Here is a 16,179-nt window from a genome sequence, read left to right on the forward strand (position 1 = left end):
TCTTTAAATTTTTGAAATGAGGTAGCTGCTTTATAGACATGAGGCAGGTTCCCTGAGAGCGCCCTTGACAGGCTATAAGTAAACTAAGCTGCAAAGGCAGACACCATCACACCTATGGAATTGTTTTGCAAAAATTGTGGAGAGTAATGCCTCTTGATACCTCCTAAGAGATGCTTTTGCAACCTGATGAAGCAACCGAGGAGAGGTGGTGAAGGAAAGCCTTTTTTTTTTTTTTTTTTTTTTTTCAAAGAGAGAAAGAGAAGCAGCAAGCTGCCTGCCTGCAGCCTGAGAAAGCAGTTCCACCTTGGCACCCATGTCCTCATAGCCCAAGCGGGGCCACCCTGGCATGTGAATCTGCTCCGCAGTGTACAGCCCAGACCCCAGCCTTCCTGTGTAAGGGACACCTCCTGCTGCTAACCGCTGCTCTTCCTGCAGTTCAGGAGACAGCGTGTGCTCCTGTGGCGGCTGCATTTCCTGAGTACACCATGATCCAAAAAGGCACAGATTCGTCATGGAAGCTTTGATTGGGGCGCTACTGTCTTTTGACATTTCTTGTTTGCTTACCCTTTTATTTCTTTCCTCCTTTTTCCTTCCTTCCTGTCTTTCTTCTTCCTTCCTTTCTTCCTTTTTCTTTTTCATTTTCCTCCTTTCTCTTTCTCCTTTCTTTCCTTCCTTCTTTCCTTTCTTTCCCTCCCTCCCTCCCTTCTTTTCTTCCTTCCTTCCTTCCTTCCTTCCTTCCCTCCCTCTCCACTCTTCCTCCCTTTCCTTCCCCTCCCCTCCCCTCCCTCCCTCCTCCCTCCCTTCACTTCCCCTTTCCTCCCTCCCTTCCTTCTTCCTTTTCTTTCTTTCCCTTTCCTCCATCCCTCCTTCCTTCCTCTCTTCTTTTCTCCCTCCCTTTCTTCCTTTCAACATTTGATCATGAGTATGATTTCAAGATTCTGTTCCTTAGATCCAAGGACTAGTGACCAAATTGTTTTTCCCAGGAGTAAACTTTTCTATGAGACATAGATAAAAGGCTGCCAGTGTGCACTATCAGGCACACCATCCCGTGTGATAGGTAACCTAAAATAATGGTGCAGCTGGGAGTAACTGGAAAAGACAAAACTACACAAATCTCTTGCATTTTCCTTATCATTAAATGAATTAGGGATTTCCTGGTTTGAGATTTATGGACAAGGAGAACTACTTCTTTGTACGAGAGGCTTGTGCCAGGAGAAGACACGCTGTGGTTACAATGTTGCCGTAACTAGCTATGGTCATCTCATGTCTTTGAGTGTACCTAGAGTGTAATACAGTGCAGCAGCGATGGGCTGAAGGCCTGATGCACCAGCACACATGCCTGGAAGACCTGACGTTGAGGATCCGCTTTTTTTTCATCACTCACGTTTATTTTGCAGCTCCCTGTTTTGATCACCTTCAGAGACCCAAGCACTTGCTTTTGTGTATTTGAGTCTGGGTTTTATTTTCCTTTTAGAAATAGTCCAAAATCCTTTTAGAACCTAGACCTTTGAATAAAGTGCTAACCTAACCTGCCGAATGCTGTTTTTTGGTTCACAAATAAGGCTTAATTGTGAAGTCGTGAGAATTGCTTTCTGAGCTGACTTATAAATTTACCCACCTTTTTTTACCCCAACCCCCAAAAAACCTCCAGAAGGTGAGCCCAGCTTGTTGTAAAAGATTTTGAAGCAGAAGTCCTGGGTTTAAGCTTCAGTTCTCTGCCTTACCAGAATCGGGGTGTGTGGGGCAAGCTTACCTCCTCTTTCTTCATCTGCAAAATACATTGGATGAAATCATGTTTTTTCCTAAATATATGCTATGTAAAGTATATTTCAAAAACTCATTAATCTGCATGACTGGGTCAGAAAGGACGCACCTTTTGCCTTGTGTCTAGTGTGTGACTGTCCTCATGTGTAGATGCCCAGGCCACATCCGTTGATGTTCTCTGCCTTCACTTCTTTGTCCCTTCCAAAGACTCCTTTATGAAGTCATTCAGCAGTGTTTCTAAGCCAGGTTCCTTCTCTTCACGTATCACCAACCCGCAGGGCAAGTCATCCACATTTCACCTCTTTATCTTTTGTGCTTTGGGAAACACATTTTACAACTTCCAAACTGTTTGCCTAAGTTCATCTGAGCACATCTAGAATTATTCCACTCCTCTGAATCAGTGCTAAAAGTACAAACGTGTATACACTGTTATACTCCAGTTATTTTGTACCTCGTGTGCAGGTAGGTTGCAAGATCCTTGCAGGCAGGTATTACATCTACTTGAATTGCTTCACGATCGCGTAACACAATGCAGTGTTAAAAGTAGAAACGTAATTGACATCTTGACTTACAGAAACACTAAATTCAGTGTATTGTGATGATACCTTTTTATGAGATAGGCTTTAGAAATAGAAAATCGTCTTAGTTGGAATTGAAAGTTAGGAAACAGCATTTTAAGTAAGAGATGAAAATACTTAAAAGGGAAAGGAGCAGTGCTTACACAGTTGAGGGGAAAAAAATAAAATGTGTCATCTAAAAATTTAAATCAACTATATTAGGTTGGTGCAAAAGTAATTGTGGTTTTTGCCATTAAAAGTAATAGCAAAAACCACAATTGCTTTTGCACCAACCTAATTAAAAGTAATAGCAAAAACCACAGTTACTTTTGCATCAACCTAATAGATGGGAAAAATAAGAGGAATGAATATTTTAAGCTTTGCTATATAATTAAAATATTCTTAGAAGTCTGGAGCCTGTGAAGGTCACACCCTCTGGTCTCCTCCCAGCCCTTAGAGTATAAATAATCCGAATTGATGGCATCCAGGGATCTCAGAAATTATTAGTACATCCCACATTGAATTACCACCTTACTAAAATATTCATGGGTATATACTATGAATTTGTTTTATCCTATTTAGTCTTAAAAACCATAGAGAAATCTGCAGGCTTATTAACATATTACTCAGAATCATATTGTCTCTAAAGCACAAACTGAATCAGTTAACAAGATATTAGACTAGAGATCATGGCAAATCAGAGGTACATAAGACCTAGTTCCCTTGTGGAGCTAAACAAACTGCAGAGACCTAAAGGGAAGCCTCGCACTACACTCTAGGTTTGGAGCTCAGGTTTTGAGTGGTAACAGCACTCCAGAACACATGGGATCCCCTGGGAGGTAGAAATTGAGCCGTCTTTGGAGAATCAACTAATGAGACAGATGCATGTTAAATGTCTGCTGTGGCCCAGGCACTCTGCTAGGCAGAGGGGTGAACCGGAAAGATGAGATTCATGGGGCCAAAGAATTTGCCTTCTGGTGCAAGAGAAGATGGATGCAGCTTGGCAGAAAGAAAAAAAAAAGGTAAAAGATAGAAGTGAAATACAGAATAATCTATCTCCTCATCCCACAAGCAGTTCTGCCTGGTTTGAACATCTGATTCAGTTAAAATACTTCGTGAAAATATTTAGCTTGATGCATTGAAGTCCATCGCTGCTTTTGTGGGTTGCACTGATTACAGTCTGACTGTTCTCCTAGTGGAAAGAGGAGCAGTAGCTTCTGTCTGCATGTGCATGAAACAGATGGAAATTTAGAAGAGATTCTAGTGCACACACCTCCATCCCACCCCCACTGCCCACAGAGCTAGCCATGTGCATAGTGTGTTTCAACAATGTTATGTTGCTGCTGTGCACAGAGATCCCCAGTCCCATAAAACATACTAGATGGAAGGCTGTCAGGAGATCATCAGGCCCCAGTGCATGAGTTCTTCCTGAGCATCCTTAACAGGTGATCACCTCGCCTATTGAGACCCCTCAGGAGGCAGCCCACTGTAGGGTTAGGGAAGCACTGATTGTTACAAAAGCCCTGAACTAAAATCTGCTTCTCTCTAAAGCCAGCCCTGCAGATGTCTGCAGTGTAACTACTTTCTCTTCTCTCAAGCAGTTCAGCCCTTCAAATCATTGACAACAGCTCTACAAGGCCCTCTAAATAGCCCGTTCTCCTGTCTAAAGTGTGTTAGTTTCCTCAGAATATAATGAAATAAACACCATGATGCCTTTGCCTTGCTTCTTCTTGCTGGTCTCACTCTTCCCTGGCATTCTTCAATGTGCCCTAGTCCTTCCTAGAACATTGCACCCGCAGGGCCTTCCTGGCCTTGCCAGGGAGTGCAGAATGAAAAAGAAATCCCAGCCCCTGCCTCAAAAGGAGTTCTCCTGCATGTAAGTCTACCTTCCCCCTCGGGTGTAATGGGAAACAGTTTGCCAAAGCTAACTGTGTAATTTCACACGACTTAACTGCCACTAGTCTGAGAAAGCATGGCATATTAAACTCATTTTCCATGCTTCCCAACTTTATTTACTATTCCAGTTCTGAGAGGCAGAGGGCTGAGCAGGAATAACACCTTCCTTGCTCCTCCTAATAGGGCACATGTGCACATATTAAAACTGTGTTCGATCTTTGCAGCCACGACCCATGTTAACTGTCAACTGAGAACTCATGAGTCAGTTTCTCAGGAACAGCCCTGAAGACATTATTTCCCACATCTTGTGTTTGTGCCTTTGATATTTGGAGGGAAGGGTAGGATCTGGCAATTATCGTTATCTCATTTGGTTCAGTGTGTTTCATTTCAGCCTGTTAAGATCTTTTGAAAATACTGTATGTGCTAGTTACAGGGACAGTGATAAATAAGACAGCATTCCTGCCCTTGAGATGCTATTTCCACAGCTCCATAAGATGCCTAGTTAAAAACGGAGTCTTTTTTGAAAACAGCCTAATAATCTGTTAAAATAATAATGGAAAAAGATAAAGTTAGCATACCTGAGCTGCTAGGGATGCTTCCTGGTCTGATCCCTAATAAGGATCAAATCCTAGAGCCTCTGAGATCCGTGGGCTCCTTGTCTGCACAAGCACTCACAGAAGGAGAAACAGTTTATGATGGTTCGTCAGTGAACCAAGCTTGAAGTCAAAGTCATACTCTGTAAACGATTGGAAACCAAGTTTTTGCGAGTTGCCTAAAGTGGGCAGAAATCCCACGATGCATCTGAGCACAAGCAGGAAAACATGCCCCTGTCTCCCCAGGAGCTCTCTTTGACTTCTACTTTACTTTATCCATTGACTCTAGTCTTATACGTAGCTTTGTCCATCCAATTTTTAATTGAATTTCGTTTTTATTTTCGTGAGTAGAAATATCACCTTTAAACAAATCAGTCCTCTTCAGAAATCCAGAATTCCCGGAGTTCAGTTTACATGTTTGACCCGTGTCACATGATTCCACAAGTCACTCAAGGGCAAGAGGATTACCATCGATACGGAAAGATTTCTTAGAAAGCTTAAGTGAAAGGGAAACCAGGGAGAAAGTGTGCTTCATGAGAATAGGTATGCAGATGGCTTTTTGTGACGTTCTCTGCAACCCTTGTGTTTGCATTGAACCAAACTGTGCTGCAGATGGACACCCATCCCATTTCCCCAACTCACACCAAGGAGACCCACATTGCAAGGTACACAGAGAGGACCACAGAGCAAGGGGCCATGCAGGGGACCAAGGGACATTTTAGTGTAACCAAAGTGTGAAGTATGCACTTTTGTTTATTTAGAAAGACTAAAGAAAATCCCAGGTTTTCTCTCTGATATGCCAGGGACATTTCGAAGAGAATTCCTTTTTTTGAGAGAAATCTCCTTTAATAGCCCATCAGTCAGCCATACTGCATAATTGTTAGATAGTGAAAGAAATTCATTTTTTAAGTTTGTCAGAAAAATAAATTCTTTGAAGTCTTAAATTGCTGCCTCTAGTCATGACATATCTGGCTCTTCCAGAATCCATGTTAGTCCTAGCTGAGGAAGAAGGAGAAGGAAAGGGGCGTTCGTTGATTATTGATTTTGTAAGATATCCCACACGTTGGCTGTTAGCAGAATTCTCACCTCCAAAAGGAAAATGAGTGTGAGCTATGTTCAATGAGAAACAGTTATTTTTGGGACATTCTTTGAGGTAAAACACCTCCTTAAGATGCTGCTTCCTCATTGCTTTGAGACCAAGATGAGAGCAAGAACATAATAGTTTTGAGACCCTGGACATCATCCACAGCCGCTGCAGAGGCCCTGCCCACTTGAACAATGAGACGGGCCGCCATTTTGTTTTGAGAATGAACAAAATGAACTACCATGCCAGATGTGGTTAAGTCAGCAACTCTTCTGAAAATGGACATGTTGAAAAATAAACAAGGCAGCACTTGAGATGGTCATGGCAGAGCAATCTCAATAAGCGATTTGTTATTTTGCACAGCAATGCACCCACTCATTGAATAAAATGCACCAGAACCATGCACTACAGATGCTAAAGAGAGTTGTCCTTCAACAAAGGAGACAGGCTGCAGTGGCCATGGGGCAGTTTATGTTATTTGGTCCTTGTCATGGGCAGGCATGGCCCTCCCTCTGCTTCACAGATGAGGAAGGTCCCTGGCACATGCCCAGTCTCCAGCATGGCCTAGAGGTGGCAGGCGCTACTTAGCATCGCCAGCCTCCTGCTTGGTCATGGGGTCAGCCAATTTATAACATGAACGGAGGTTAATGAACTGATCTTCCAGTCACACAACTGGTATGAACCCACATCTTCTGATTCTAAATCTTTTGCTCTTTAACTCTCAGTCATTACCACTGTCTAATGTTGGCCTGTGTGTTCATGGCCTTTGTTGCCACCAAAAGATCAACTATTAGCTGAATAACATACTGAGACATGTTGGTGTTGTGTTCTGAATAGCACTGGTAAACTGGTAGGGAAATCTGACCGTGATAGCTACTAGGCAGTCTAGTTTCTCTTGCGAAGTGTTTGTTGAGTGTGTAATGAGGAGTAAGGAGGATGAATAAGAAATGGCCTGAGTCTTTCTAAGGGGGTAGCATTTACAAAATAAGCAAGGAGAAAAATCGGCTTTGATGAGAAGCACATGGAATTTTTAGAAGACAGAACATGTATTATGTACCTACAAGAATGGGTAGGATTTTAGAAGAGATGGATGGGAAAAAGGAACAGGGAGTGGGAACAAAACATGGACCAAGGAAGAGCAGGTGTAGCATGGAAACCCAGCCGCCGGCTTTGGTGTATCGTGGGCCAAGGGGACAGACCTTGTGGGGAGGGCCAGCAGCAGGGAGGCCTTCCAGAAGTCTGTCCTGCAGGCAGTAACAGCCACCCAGTCTATAAGCCGAGTGGGCATGGGGGTGATGGGGAATGGGTGAGGAGTCACTGGGGTAGCTTACCCCAAAATGATAGCTAGTTGGAACCATTTATTCTATTGCCTTTTATCAATCTTACAGCAAGTATCATCCTGGTGAAAACCCTGTCATATTGAGGGCATTAGTGCTTATGTTTTAAAACATTTTATTGGGTCTATGAAAAATAAGTCTGGAACCTATGAGCCCCCTCCATGCAAAGTTTCAGTCAAAGCTTTGGAAACAAGACAGAGTGTCTTACTCACTTTATAAATTCATTCAGAAAGCTGTAGGTTTGAAAATTCCAAAGTTAGATGTAAGAAGCTCTGAGAAACACATGAAGTTATCCCCACATCAGCAGAGGTGTCTCATCAGACATGGGAAGAAGGCAGCAGGACGTAGGGAGGTGGGGCAGCCCCGGGGTGGGACTTGCAGGCTGGGCTTGAATCCCATGGCCACCACCGTCTGCTGGGAGGCCTGGAGCTGGCTGCCCCCTCTCTGACCAGCGCATGTTGATGCTGTATCCTCGAAGGTACGATGGTCTCACATCCTGGGATGCAGACCTGAACCCATCACCCACAGGGTCTGCACATTCCCTCTTTGAGGTGGAGCCCAGCTCCAGAGGCTGGTCCCTGACTCTGTTTCTCAAGAAGCCTGTACAGATGTTCCCCTCAGCACTGTTTCCAGTCACGTTTGGCTTTCACGGTGCAGGTGCTAAGTTTGGTTTTCAGGGCCCATCTGGGAATTTAGTGAACTGAACGGGTAGCATTTCTGAACCCACCCGTAACCCATGCCCTCCCCACTAATTTTGAAAGAGAGTTTGGTGCAGGTGACTTTGCAGCTGGGTAGAGAATCCTGGGGCAGGATTCCGAGGCAGGCAGATGAGCGAGGATAAATTGGGTTCTAATGGCACGTTACACCAGTGGACTCTAACGACGACCTCACCTTGTGCACAGATAATTCTGCCTTGTGCTTAACTGTTAGAAATGTGTCACTGAAGTGTGAACATATTTATGCTGTTAGATTTCCCATCATTTCTGTTCTTTCATTCCCTCTCATTTGCATTGGTTACTCATAAATGTAGATCTTTGGTACGATTTGTACAACTGCCGGGTGTCAATCTGTGAAAGAAATCGCGGAGCAAGCTGGGCTCTGGTAGCGCTTTATCCCTGCATGCTGGCTTGCCCGGGTTGACTCAAAGGCAGTCTCACATTCAGCTGCACTGGGGCCAAGGACCCAGGGAGACAAGTGTGCTTCTGTTTTCTGTATTTACCAATTTAAGAACTGCGTTTAAATACTAGCTATGCATTCTAGCAAAAGAGGTTTATATTTTAACACAGTAACTCTTAATTGTTTAATTCAGTTCATGTGTTACCTCTCGGAATAAAATAGTAGAAGCCAGTTAACTATAGACTTCATAAGTTTTGATCTAAGATCACCAAAACATTTACCACATCTCAATTGTTCATTACATACTCTCTCTTTTTTAATGTAGTTGTCATAATATGGGGAGTAGGGGTGTGGATGTAACCATTATATTTTTATGATATTGGGAGTAGATTTAACCATTATGTAAATTGGGTTTTTTAATTTTAAAAAGTCACTTATCTTAACGTAAAATCATATGTCTTAGTAACCTTGATAAACTAAGTTTTGCATGATTACACCTTAAAGTTAAAACATATTTCATTTCATCATTTCCCAGAAGGGGCACTGAATTCACCCATTTCCTGTTTTTCATCTCAGAATGTTCTGTGTTTCCTCCATATCTACTTTCCCGGCAGCAGGACCCTGGAAGCAGTCACACCAACCTCATTTACCCCACCTGAGATTTATGCACTTTGAACCTAGTTGCAATCAAATCAACAATATCTTTGCTCAGAAATGGATATTTGAGGTAAAATGTGCTGCCCCAATCATGTATGAAATCATTCAGCTAGCTGGCCAGTGAGCCCTTCATTGCAACAAAGATTTTTCTAGAGCCCTGCACTATCTGAGGCTATGCCAGGCCTCACACTCCTGCTCACACGTTTGGAGGCTGTCTCGGCCGGTATTACCTTAATCCAGCATTTAGGGGAGGGAGCATTTCAAGACTAAATTTTCTAAACTACTCAAGCCTACCCCATTTTATTTCTTGTGTATTTTAACACTTTTGGATGAGGACTCTTCCTAGAACCTACTAATAATACCTCCTGCTCCCATGCCAAGATTCTTCAAAGACTTTCTTGAAAACACTTTAGTCTTTTCTTCTTAGCTCAAAAGTACTATCCTAAATACTAACTCTGGCATTACAGGAAGATAATTTGTGGGCACACACAGTAAATTATAAACCCCTTAAGCAGAAAATATTGTAGTATCAGTTTATTAGTTTTTGTAGTCATTCCTTCAGCAAACATTTTTGGTGCCTCCAATGCAGCAGAGAAATTGACTTCTAGAATTTCCACAACAGTCCAGATTACAACTGTGTAGTCCTCTTTCAGCCAGAAAGTACACTTGTGTTTCCCTGCCCATAGGTCCTGAACCTCACTTCTGAGAAGTCATTGTGCATTCAGAGCTAATAGCTGCACCCTGAATGATCCTGGCTTTGAATTCTCTTATCTGTTTGGATAGCATTATCTGTCTGGATAGTATTATCTGTCTCTTCCTCTGCATTCTAATTTGCTACTTTTAATCTGCTGGGAATTACAATAAGAAAGAACTATTTAATCATTTTTACAACTGTGCATAAAGCGAGTGTGTGTAAGTGCCAAGAGTGTATGAGGGACTTGCCCATGAGTAAATGCATGAATTTTAGGTCAAGGGTTTTTTGCTTCTCTTTTGGTTGATTACCTCAGAGATCAGTTTTACTTTCTTTCTCATTCTTGACCTATCATCACTAGCTGATATGGATGATGTGTACAACTTCTGAGTCAGAATAATGTCAATGGGATGGGATGGGATTGGCTGGTGATTCTGTTGATCTTAACGTTTATATATTTTAAGTTTAGTGTTTCAGAATGAGACCAAAGCGGTGACATTTTCAACCGCTTTGGTCTGTCTTCAGTTTTTTCATTTTAAGTTTTTGTTGTGCTTCTATCACTTAAAGGAGGCCTCCAAGTTGAAATCAAATACTAATGATGTTTTTATCTAATGTATAACTGTGTTTTTATTATTTATTAGGAAACTTATTTTAATTGGCCCTCAACCATGACATATCATGGCATAATCACTATCCTAAATTTGAATATCTTATCCTTGCATAAGATAAAACTTTCTATGAATTACACATAATATATATTTTCCTCTCTTACATATTTTAAGAATTTTTTTAATTTTTTGTTTTATGCAAATGAAATATTGCTCATAAGCAAGGCGATGGCTGCCCACGCCTCTTTTCCCCTGCTTACCCTTGCTTAGATCTTATGGTAGAATCTTTTTATAGAAGAAACAGAAAGACATGAAAGAAAGAGCTGGAGAAGCCTGAGGGGCTGCTTGGGTGGTCCGCTAGGATGCTGTGCCACAGCCCAGGCACAGGAGGCAGGAAGAGCAATGGGACCCTTCCGTTCCGCCAGCATTCAGCAGAATTTGCAGTTCCATGTTTCCAAGGCTTCCAGGGCACTTGCATTTAAAGAGAGAGAGCAAGCAAGCTGCCTTTTCTCTTCCTCAGTTCTGCCAGCCACACTTTTGCCATGATGAGCAGTTTCAGCCAAAAGCTCCTTCCTCTGCCCCCACACCTCCCACAAGGCCTGAGGTCTGGAAGCCACCTGCGCCTGCTGGCCTCTCCTTTCTTGTTTCTGCAATGGATGTCGTGGCCCTGCGAGGGAGAAGAGAAAAAGAAGTTGCCCTCCTCCCTCTATCCTCATCTCCTGCCGTGCTCTCACCCTTATAAGGGGGAAGGGCTGACCATCCGGGCCAATCCTCCAGTGACACAGGAGAGGACATCCTGGCCGGAAGAGTCGGAGCTTCCAGGTGAGGTCAGGTGGGTCAGCCCCCCAGGACTGTGAAGAGCCGAGGGGCCAGTAGATGCCACTTTTGCTCCAGGAAGAATCTTCAACTGTGTCCTTTTTATTTAAGGAGCTCTCTTTCCAGTGAATCTCTAGATTTACTAGTCATAAACACTTGTATTTATTTAAATGTATCCATGATCCCATGTTCCTCTTATATATTTCTCTCCGGGAGCATCACATTTCCGAGGGCCCTGCACCTGTTTTCTGCAGGAAGTTGCTGTTGTCCCCGTTTCCCCTGCCCCCAGCACCTATGTTACAAGAAGCAGACCCTTCGTGCCACACTGGGACCCAACCAGGCCCCAATCCTGGATGCTGGGATCTTAGTAAAGTTCAGAATGACGTGAGGACATAGAGCAGGCAGAATTCCCCCCGAAGCATCATCCCGGAGGGCGCTGATTTGTGTGTTCTGCCAGGTGCATCTGTAACTCGGGATTTAAAAGCCCCAGGTGTGGTGTGCCTTCTGTGCCTGCGAAGTGTGTCTTTAGCGGTTCTCCCTGGTGTGGAAGGATCAGTGGTTCTTGCAGCCTGGGCACCCTTCACAACAAGCCCAACACCGGTGCTGTGAGCCGCTGGTTCATGAACGGTGATCCTGGGGAGAAGGGGAGGCTGAAAAGGGAAAACCAGTGCAAAGGTGTGTCATCCAATTGGTCACTGCTATGGGTGCCTGGGCTTCCATCCTACCAGAGCCCCCACTAGCCAGGGCAGCCTGGCAGAGGTGAGCATCATTCTGCTTTCTGGCTGCACCTGTGTGTACAGAGCCCGTTCCAAAGCCTCCTAGGCACAGGGCAGACATAGAGCAAGGGACAAAGCTGGGGCAAGGGCCCCGGTTGCTCCCCTGATTGAACACAGGCCTGAAGGGAGCCTGAGAGGTGGCTGGCGGGAGATACTACAAGGCAGAAAGGCAGGGCAGCAGTGTTTGTACTGCATGCTTTTGTTTTTTAAGACAGAATAAAACGTCAACTTTGAGAGATGAGAAATCTTCTTGCCAGAAAGAGAACACCAAAATCCTGGAGTCACGGGTCTTCCATTACCCTCTCTGGCATTTCTGCTTGTCTTTTCCCTAGTATTGGTGAAGAATTTTTAATGTAACTAATCCATACCCTTGGTTACAGGCCCTGTGGTCACTGGACTGTCTCCCCATGATGGGATGGAGAGTGGTTAGTGCAGAAAGTTAGACCTCCCCTCCAGCTTGTTGAACACACTGAAGTTTATCTAGGACGGAAGACGCTCAAGCGTAAGATTTCAGTGATGCATTTGGACAGCGTCAATACTATGCTTCGGTGTCAAAAAGATCACTTTGGGTAGGAACAATACGTAATGTGTGGCAATGCCTTTTGTGACACCTGTTCAGGAGATTCCTGTAGGAAGCTTCTGAGGCAGAGTCCTTGGGTGAGGAGGGGGACAGGCCTGGGCCTTGGGGAAGGTGGAGATGAGCAGCCTCGTGCCTCTCTCCCCAGTGGCCTCAGCCTCCATGAAGCAAATCTTGAGCAGCCTCCTCCATTCTGCAGGCAAATGACTGAGATGTCTGAGCTGTCCTTCCCAACAGGCGGAAATTCACATGGGGGAGGCACCTGTGAATGGCCTTCTAGAACTATCAGGAAGTTCTGAATTTAGTACCCTGTGAGAGCAGATGGTCCTGGGTGCACTCAGATGATCCTGCCCAGCCAGCTGGATTGCAGAGTGGTCATCACCATCAGTGAGCTGTGGAGGGGTTGAGAGCAGTCAAACAGTCATGTATAAGAATGTCATGTATAAGAATGGGTTGGGGTACCGGCCAACCCCTGCCTTGAGGCCTGGCTGCTGGATGGGAGGTGAGAGCACGGGAGAGTCCTGGCTGGGTCTGCCGCCCGTCTGCAGGGCCACACCATCCACTGGAAACCCGGTGCCCACTGGGCTGCATGCTAAGGGGCTGTGGCCAATGCTCTTGTCCAAATTGTACTGAATCTGCAGTCTCTCTTGTTTTAATTCACTCCAAAATTTAATGTGTTAGCTTGCAAACAAACAAATAAATAAAGGGAAAGAAACAGTCCTCAGAAAGTCCCAGTCAAATTTAAATTCCGACAGATGATCAGCAGTTTCCTCTAAGAACAATGAGAGTTCTGGGGCTAGCCAGTGTTTCTCTTGGAAAATAAGGAGGAGGGAAAGCAGTGCTTTCATTTAAAAACCTGCCCTAGGGAGGCAGCGTTCCCTGTGAACTAGGAGGCCAGCCGCAGTGAGTATGGCAGGCTGGAGGCCTCCTGGCTGTCCTGCCCCTCCTGCCACATGCCTGTGAAAATGCTAGATAAGGACTTTTTCTCAGCAACCTCCACACTCCTCCGGTGGGGATGTCTTTGACTCAGAGCTCTGCCACTGGTTATCTCCACTAACAGAAAATGCCACAGATGGGTTAATTCACTGTGTTGTTCTCATTTTCCCTCAGTTTCAGGCTTTTCTCTCCTTGCCTGTTTTCCTTGCTTAAAAAAATGATTTGGGGGGTCCCTAAATGCATCTACCCCGATCGATTTATGTTTTCTTTTCCATTACTCGACTTTGCGTCTCAGCCCTAAAATTAAGTTTTTGATTATAATGTAAGGAAATTTTACCATATTTTAACTCTGGCTTTTTAAATACAAAAGAAAAATAACAGAATGGGCTTCTAGAACTATCAGGAAGTTCTGGATCTAGTACCCTGTGGGGACAGATGGTCCGGAGCGGGCATACTTGGATGATCTCTCCCAGCCAGCTGGACCCCAGAGTGAACTTGTTACTGTCCCTCCAAGGCTGACAACTAAGAGCTCATATTCTGCTAGCAGTTTGATTTAGACCCAAGAAAGGCTGTGTGTGTATGAATTTGTGAGAGTGTGTGAGTGTGTCGCTGTGCCTGTGTTTCTGTGTCTGTGTGTACATGTGTGTCTGTGGGGTGTGTCTGTGTGTGTGTGTGGCTGTGTGTGTGTCTGTGCGTGTGCATGGCTTTGTCTATGTGTGCACGCGCGCACTCTGCTAAGCTACTCAATGCAATTCCTTACTCTTACTTCCCTTTCTGTCACTTCTCCATAATTCTTTGTATTTCGGTTGGGCTGGTATCTCGCGGCGGCTTCCTCTTTTCCTGCATTCCTATATTTCATTATTTGCTCTTGTTCCTCTTCTAGGGCTTTTACAATACAGCCAGGAGGATGTGGAAACCCAGTTACAAGATGACACACAAGCACAGTGTCACAATCGCTGTGCTTGGGCCCTACCTCCTGGAGACCAGGGCGGGACAGTGCCTCTGGATGTGGAGGGAAGGGCGCAAGATCATGGGGTGGCAGAAGGCCTGACTGTCGGGTCTTCTGGAAGCTGGGGTCTCGTGGTCACTGGGCTGGTGGTGCTCTAAAGCCTAGAGTAACCGAGAACAGGATGACTGCACCCCTGACTGCCGACCTGCCAGGCTTCGGACGGCTATGGGTGTGTGATTCCACTTGTGATCCTCCTACTTCCCCAGCCCACCCTGCTGGCCCCCAACTTCTCTCTCTCTCTCTCTGCCTGTGGAGTGTTATGACCAACTCCTTCTTCCAGCCATCTCCATCCCAACCCCAGACCAGTTCCCTTAAACCACCTCCCACCACAGGACCCCCACAAGCAGGGACCTCTCACAGTTCCTGTTGCCTGGGGACTTCATCTCAGCTTCCAAGGCCTCTGGAACCAGGCCCTGCATCCTGGGGATGACTGTCTCCATGACTCTCTGAGCCAGCCACCACCCCGCCCCACCCCCCAACTCCACTGCTGACCCTGCTATGGCCCCGTACCTCCACTTGAGATTCCCTCTTCCTGCTTCTCATTTTGAGTGTCACCCTTCTGTGACTTCTCATAACACCCCCGCCACCGCTCCCTCCAGTTGGCACGCCTTGTCTTCCTAAGAACATGTGCTGCTTCCCAATACCCAGGGCTGCTATGCACCGTGGCACGGGAGTTTCAGTGCATTTTCCTCCTGCTGTTTATAGATTGCAACATCCCTGGACAGATCCTGGATTTTCCCTCTGTAATTTCCCTGGAGACTCCCTTGGGGTTTGCACACACATCTGTGGAATGCCCAAGTTGGAGATGGTCCTCCCTGATGTGTAGTGTGGGCTATTCAGAGGGCCTCATTTCATAAACTCATTAACAGCTAGGGCGCAAAGACTTGGAGAAGTCAGCTCAGGACCTGCGGAGTGGGAGAGAGGCAGAGAGTAAAGAAACAGGCTTTGGAGTGCCACGAATTTGGGCTCCACTCTGCTTTGCTACTGTCTTACCTGGCCTTGGGCAGGTCGGGTGACCATTCTGAGTTGGAGTTTCTCTCATTTGTAAAGTGTGGGTGATATTTTTCTCACAGGGCTGCTTCAAGGGTTAACAAAGTTAATGTCTAGCACCTTCGCCTGGTTGCAAGCCCCTGGAGTCACATGGCAACAGCTATGGAACCAGGTAAATGACTTGACTTAGATGTTACACACTCTTAGTTGTTCGATTTGTAAATGGGAAGAATGTGTGACCCAAATTAGTCGTTTCCAGATATTTCCTGGTAAATTGTTGTTGAATCATAAAACTAGAAAGATGAGAAAGAAAGGGAGGAACCCCCCTTACTTCGAAGAAGTGTTGTTGATGTGAAGGACAGGACTTTTTGAGACACTCTCATCCTAAGAAACAGCTGATATCTACTAGGAAAAAACATGACATTTGAAGGTTCTTCCTAAGAGATGTGAGGTTTTGACAGAAGTGCCAGGAAGCCAGAGGTGTGTGAGCAGCAGGCCAATCGCGCATGAAGGCTGTGGGATGGGGCAGGAGAGGAGCAGCCAGCATTTCCAGAGCACCAGCTAATGGCAGGGACCTGGCACCTTTGCTCTGTGACTCTCCAGCTGTATGGTGACATGAGGCTGGCGTTTTCTTTGGTTTCGTATGTGAGGAAGCTGAGGCTTGGTGATGTCCTGTGTGTGACTCGAACCCCAGAGCTACTCAGAGGCAGAGGCTGTCTGTAAACACCTTCGGGTGGTTGGAGGCAGGGTGCTGCCGCCAGTGCTGATCGCC

At 45.3% G+C, this 16,179-nt stretch overlaps 1 protein-coding gene across 20 annotated transcripts in view; it reads left to right on the plus strand.

Annotated features, from left to right (window-relative positions):
* LOC105492372 (IKAROS family zinc finger 1) overlaps nt 1-16,179 on the plus strand; it is a 102,875-nt gene that overhangs the window by 38,705 nt on the left and 47,991 nt on the right. Inside the window, exons 1-2 of one of the 20 annotated variants that reach the window (XM_011759413.2) lie at nt 2,601-14,586; nt 15,491-15,579. The exons of 15 other annotated variants lie outside the window; for them this stretch is intronic. In XM_011759413.2, coding sequence (XP_011757715.1) covers nt 15,558-15,579 — 22 coding nt within the window. In that variant the 5' untranslated portion in view covers nt 2,601-14,586; nt 15,491-15,557. Of the gene's footprint in view, nt 1-2,598; nt 15,580-16,179 lie in introns of those variants that run through there. 4 more of the 20 variants (XM_071095182.1, XM_071095183.1, XM_011759412.2 and 1 more) reach the window with 4 other exon arrangements.

This window comes from Macaca nemestrina, chromosome 4 (assembly GCF_043159975.1).
Source record: "Macaca nemestrina isolate mMacNem1 chromosome 4, mMacNem.hap1, whole genome shotgun sequence".
Classification (NCBI taxonomy): Eukaryota; Metazoa; Chordata; class Mammalia; order Primates; family Cercopithecidae; genus Macaca; species Macaca nemestrina.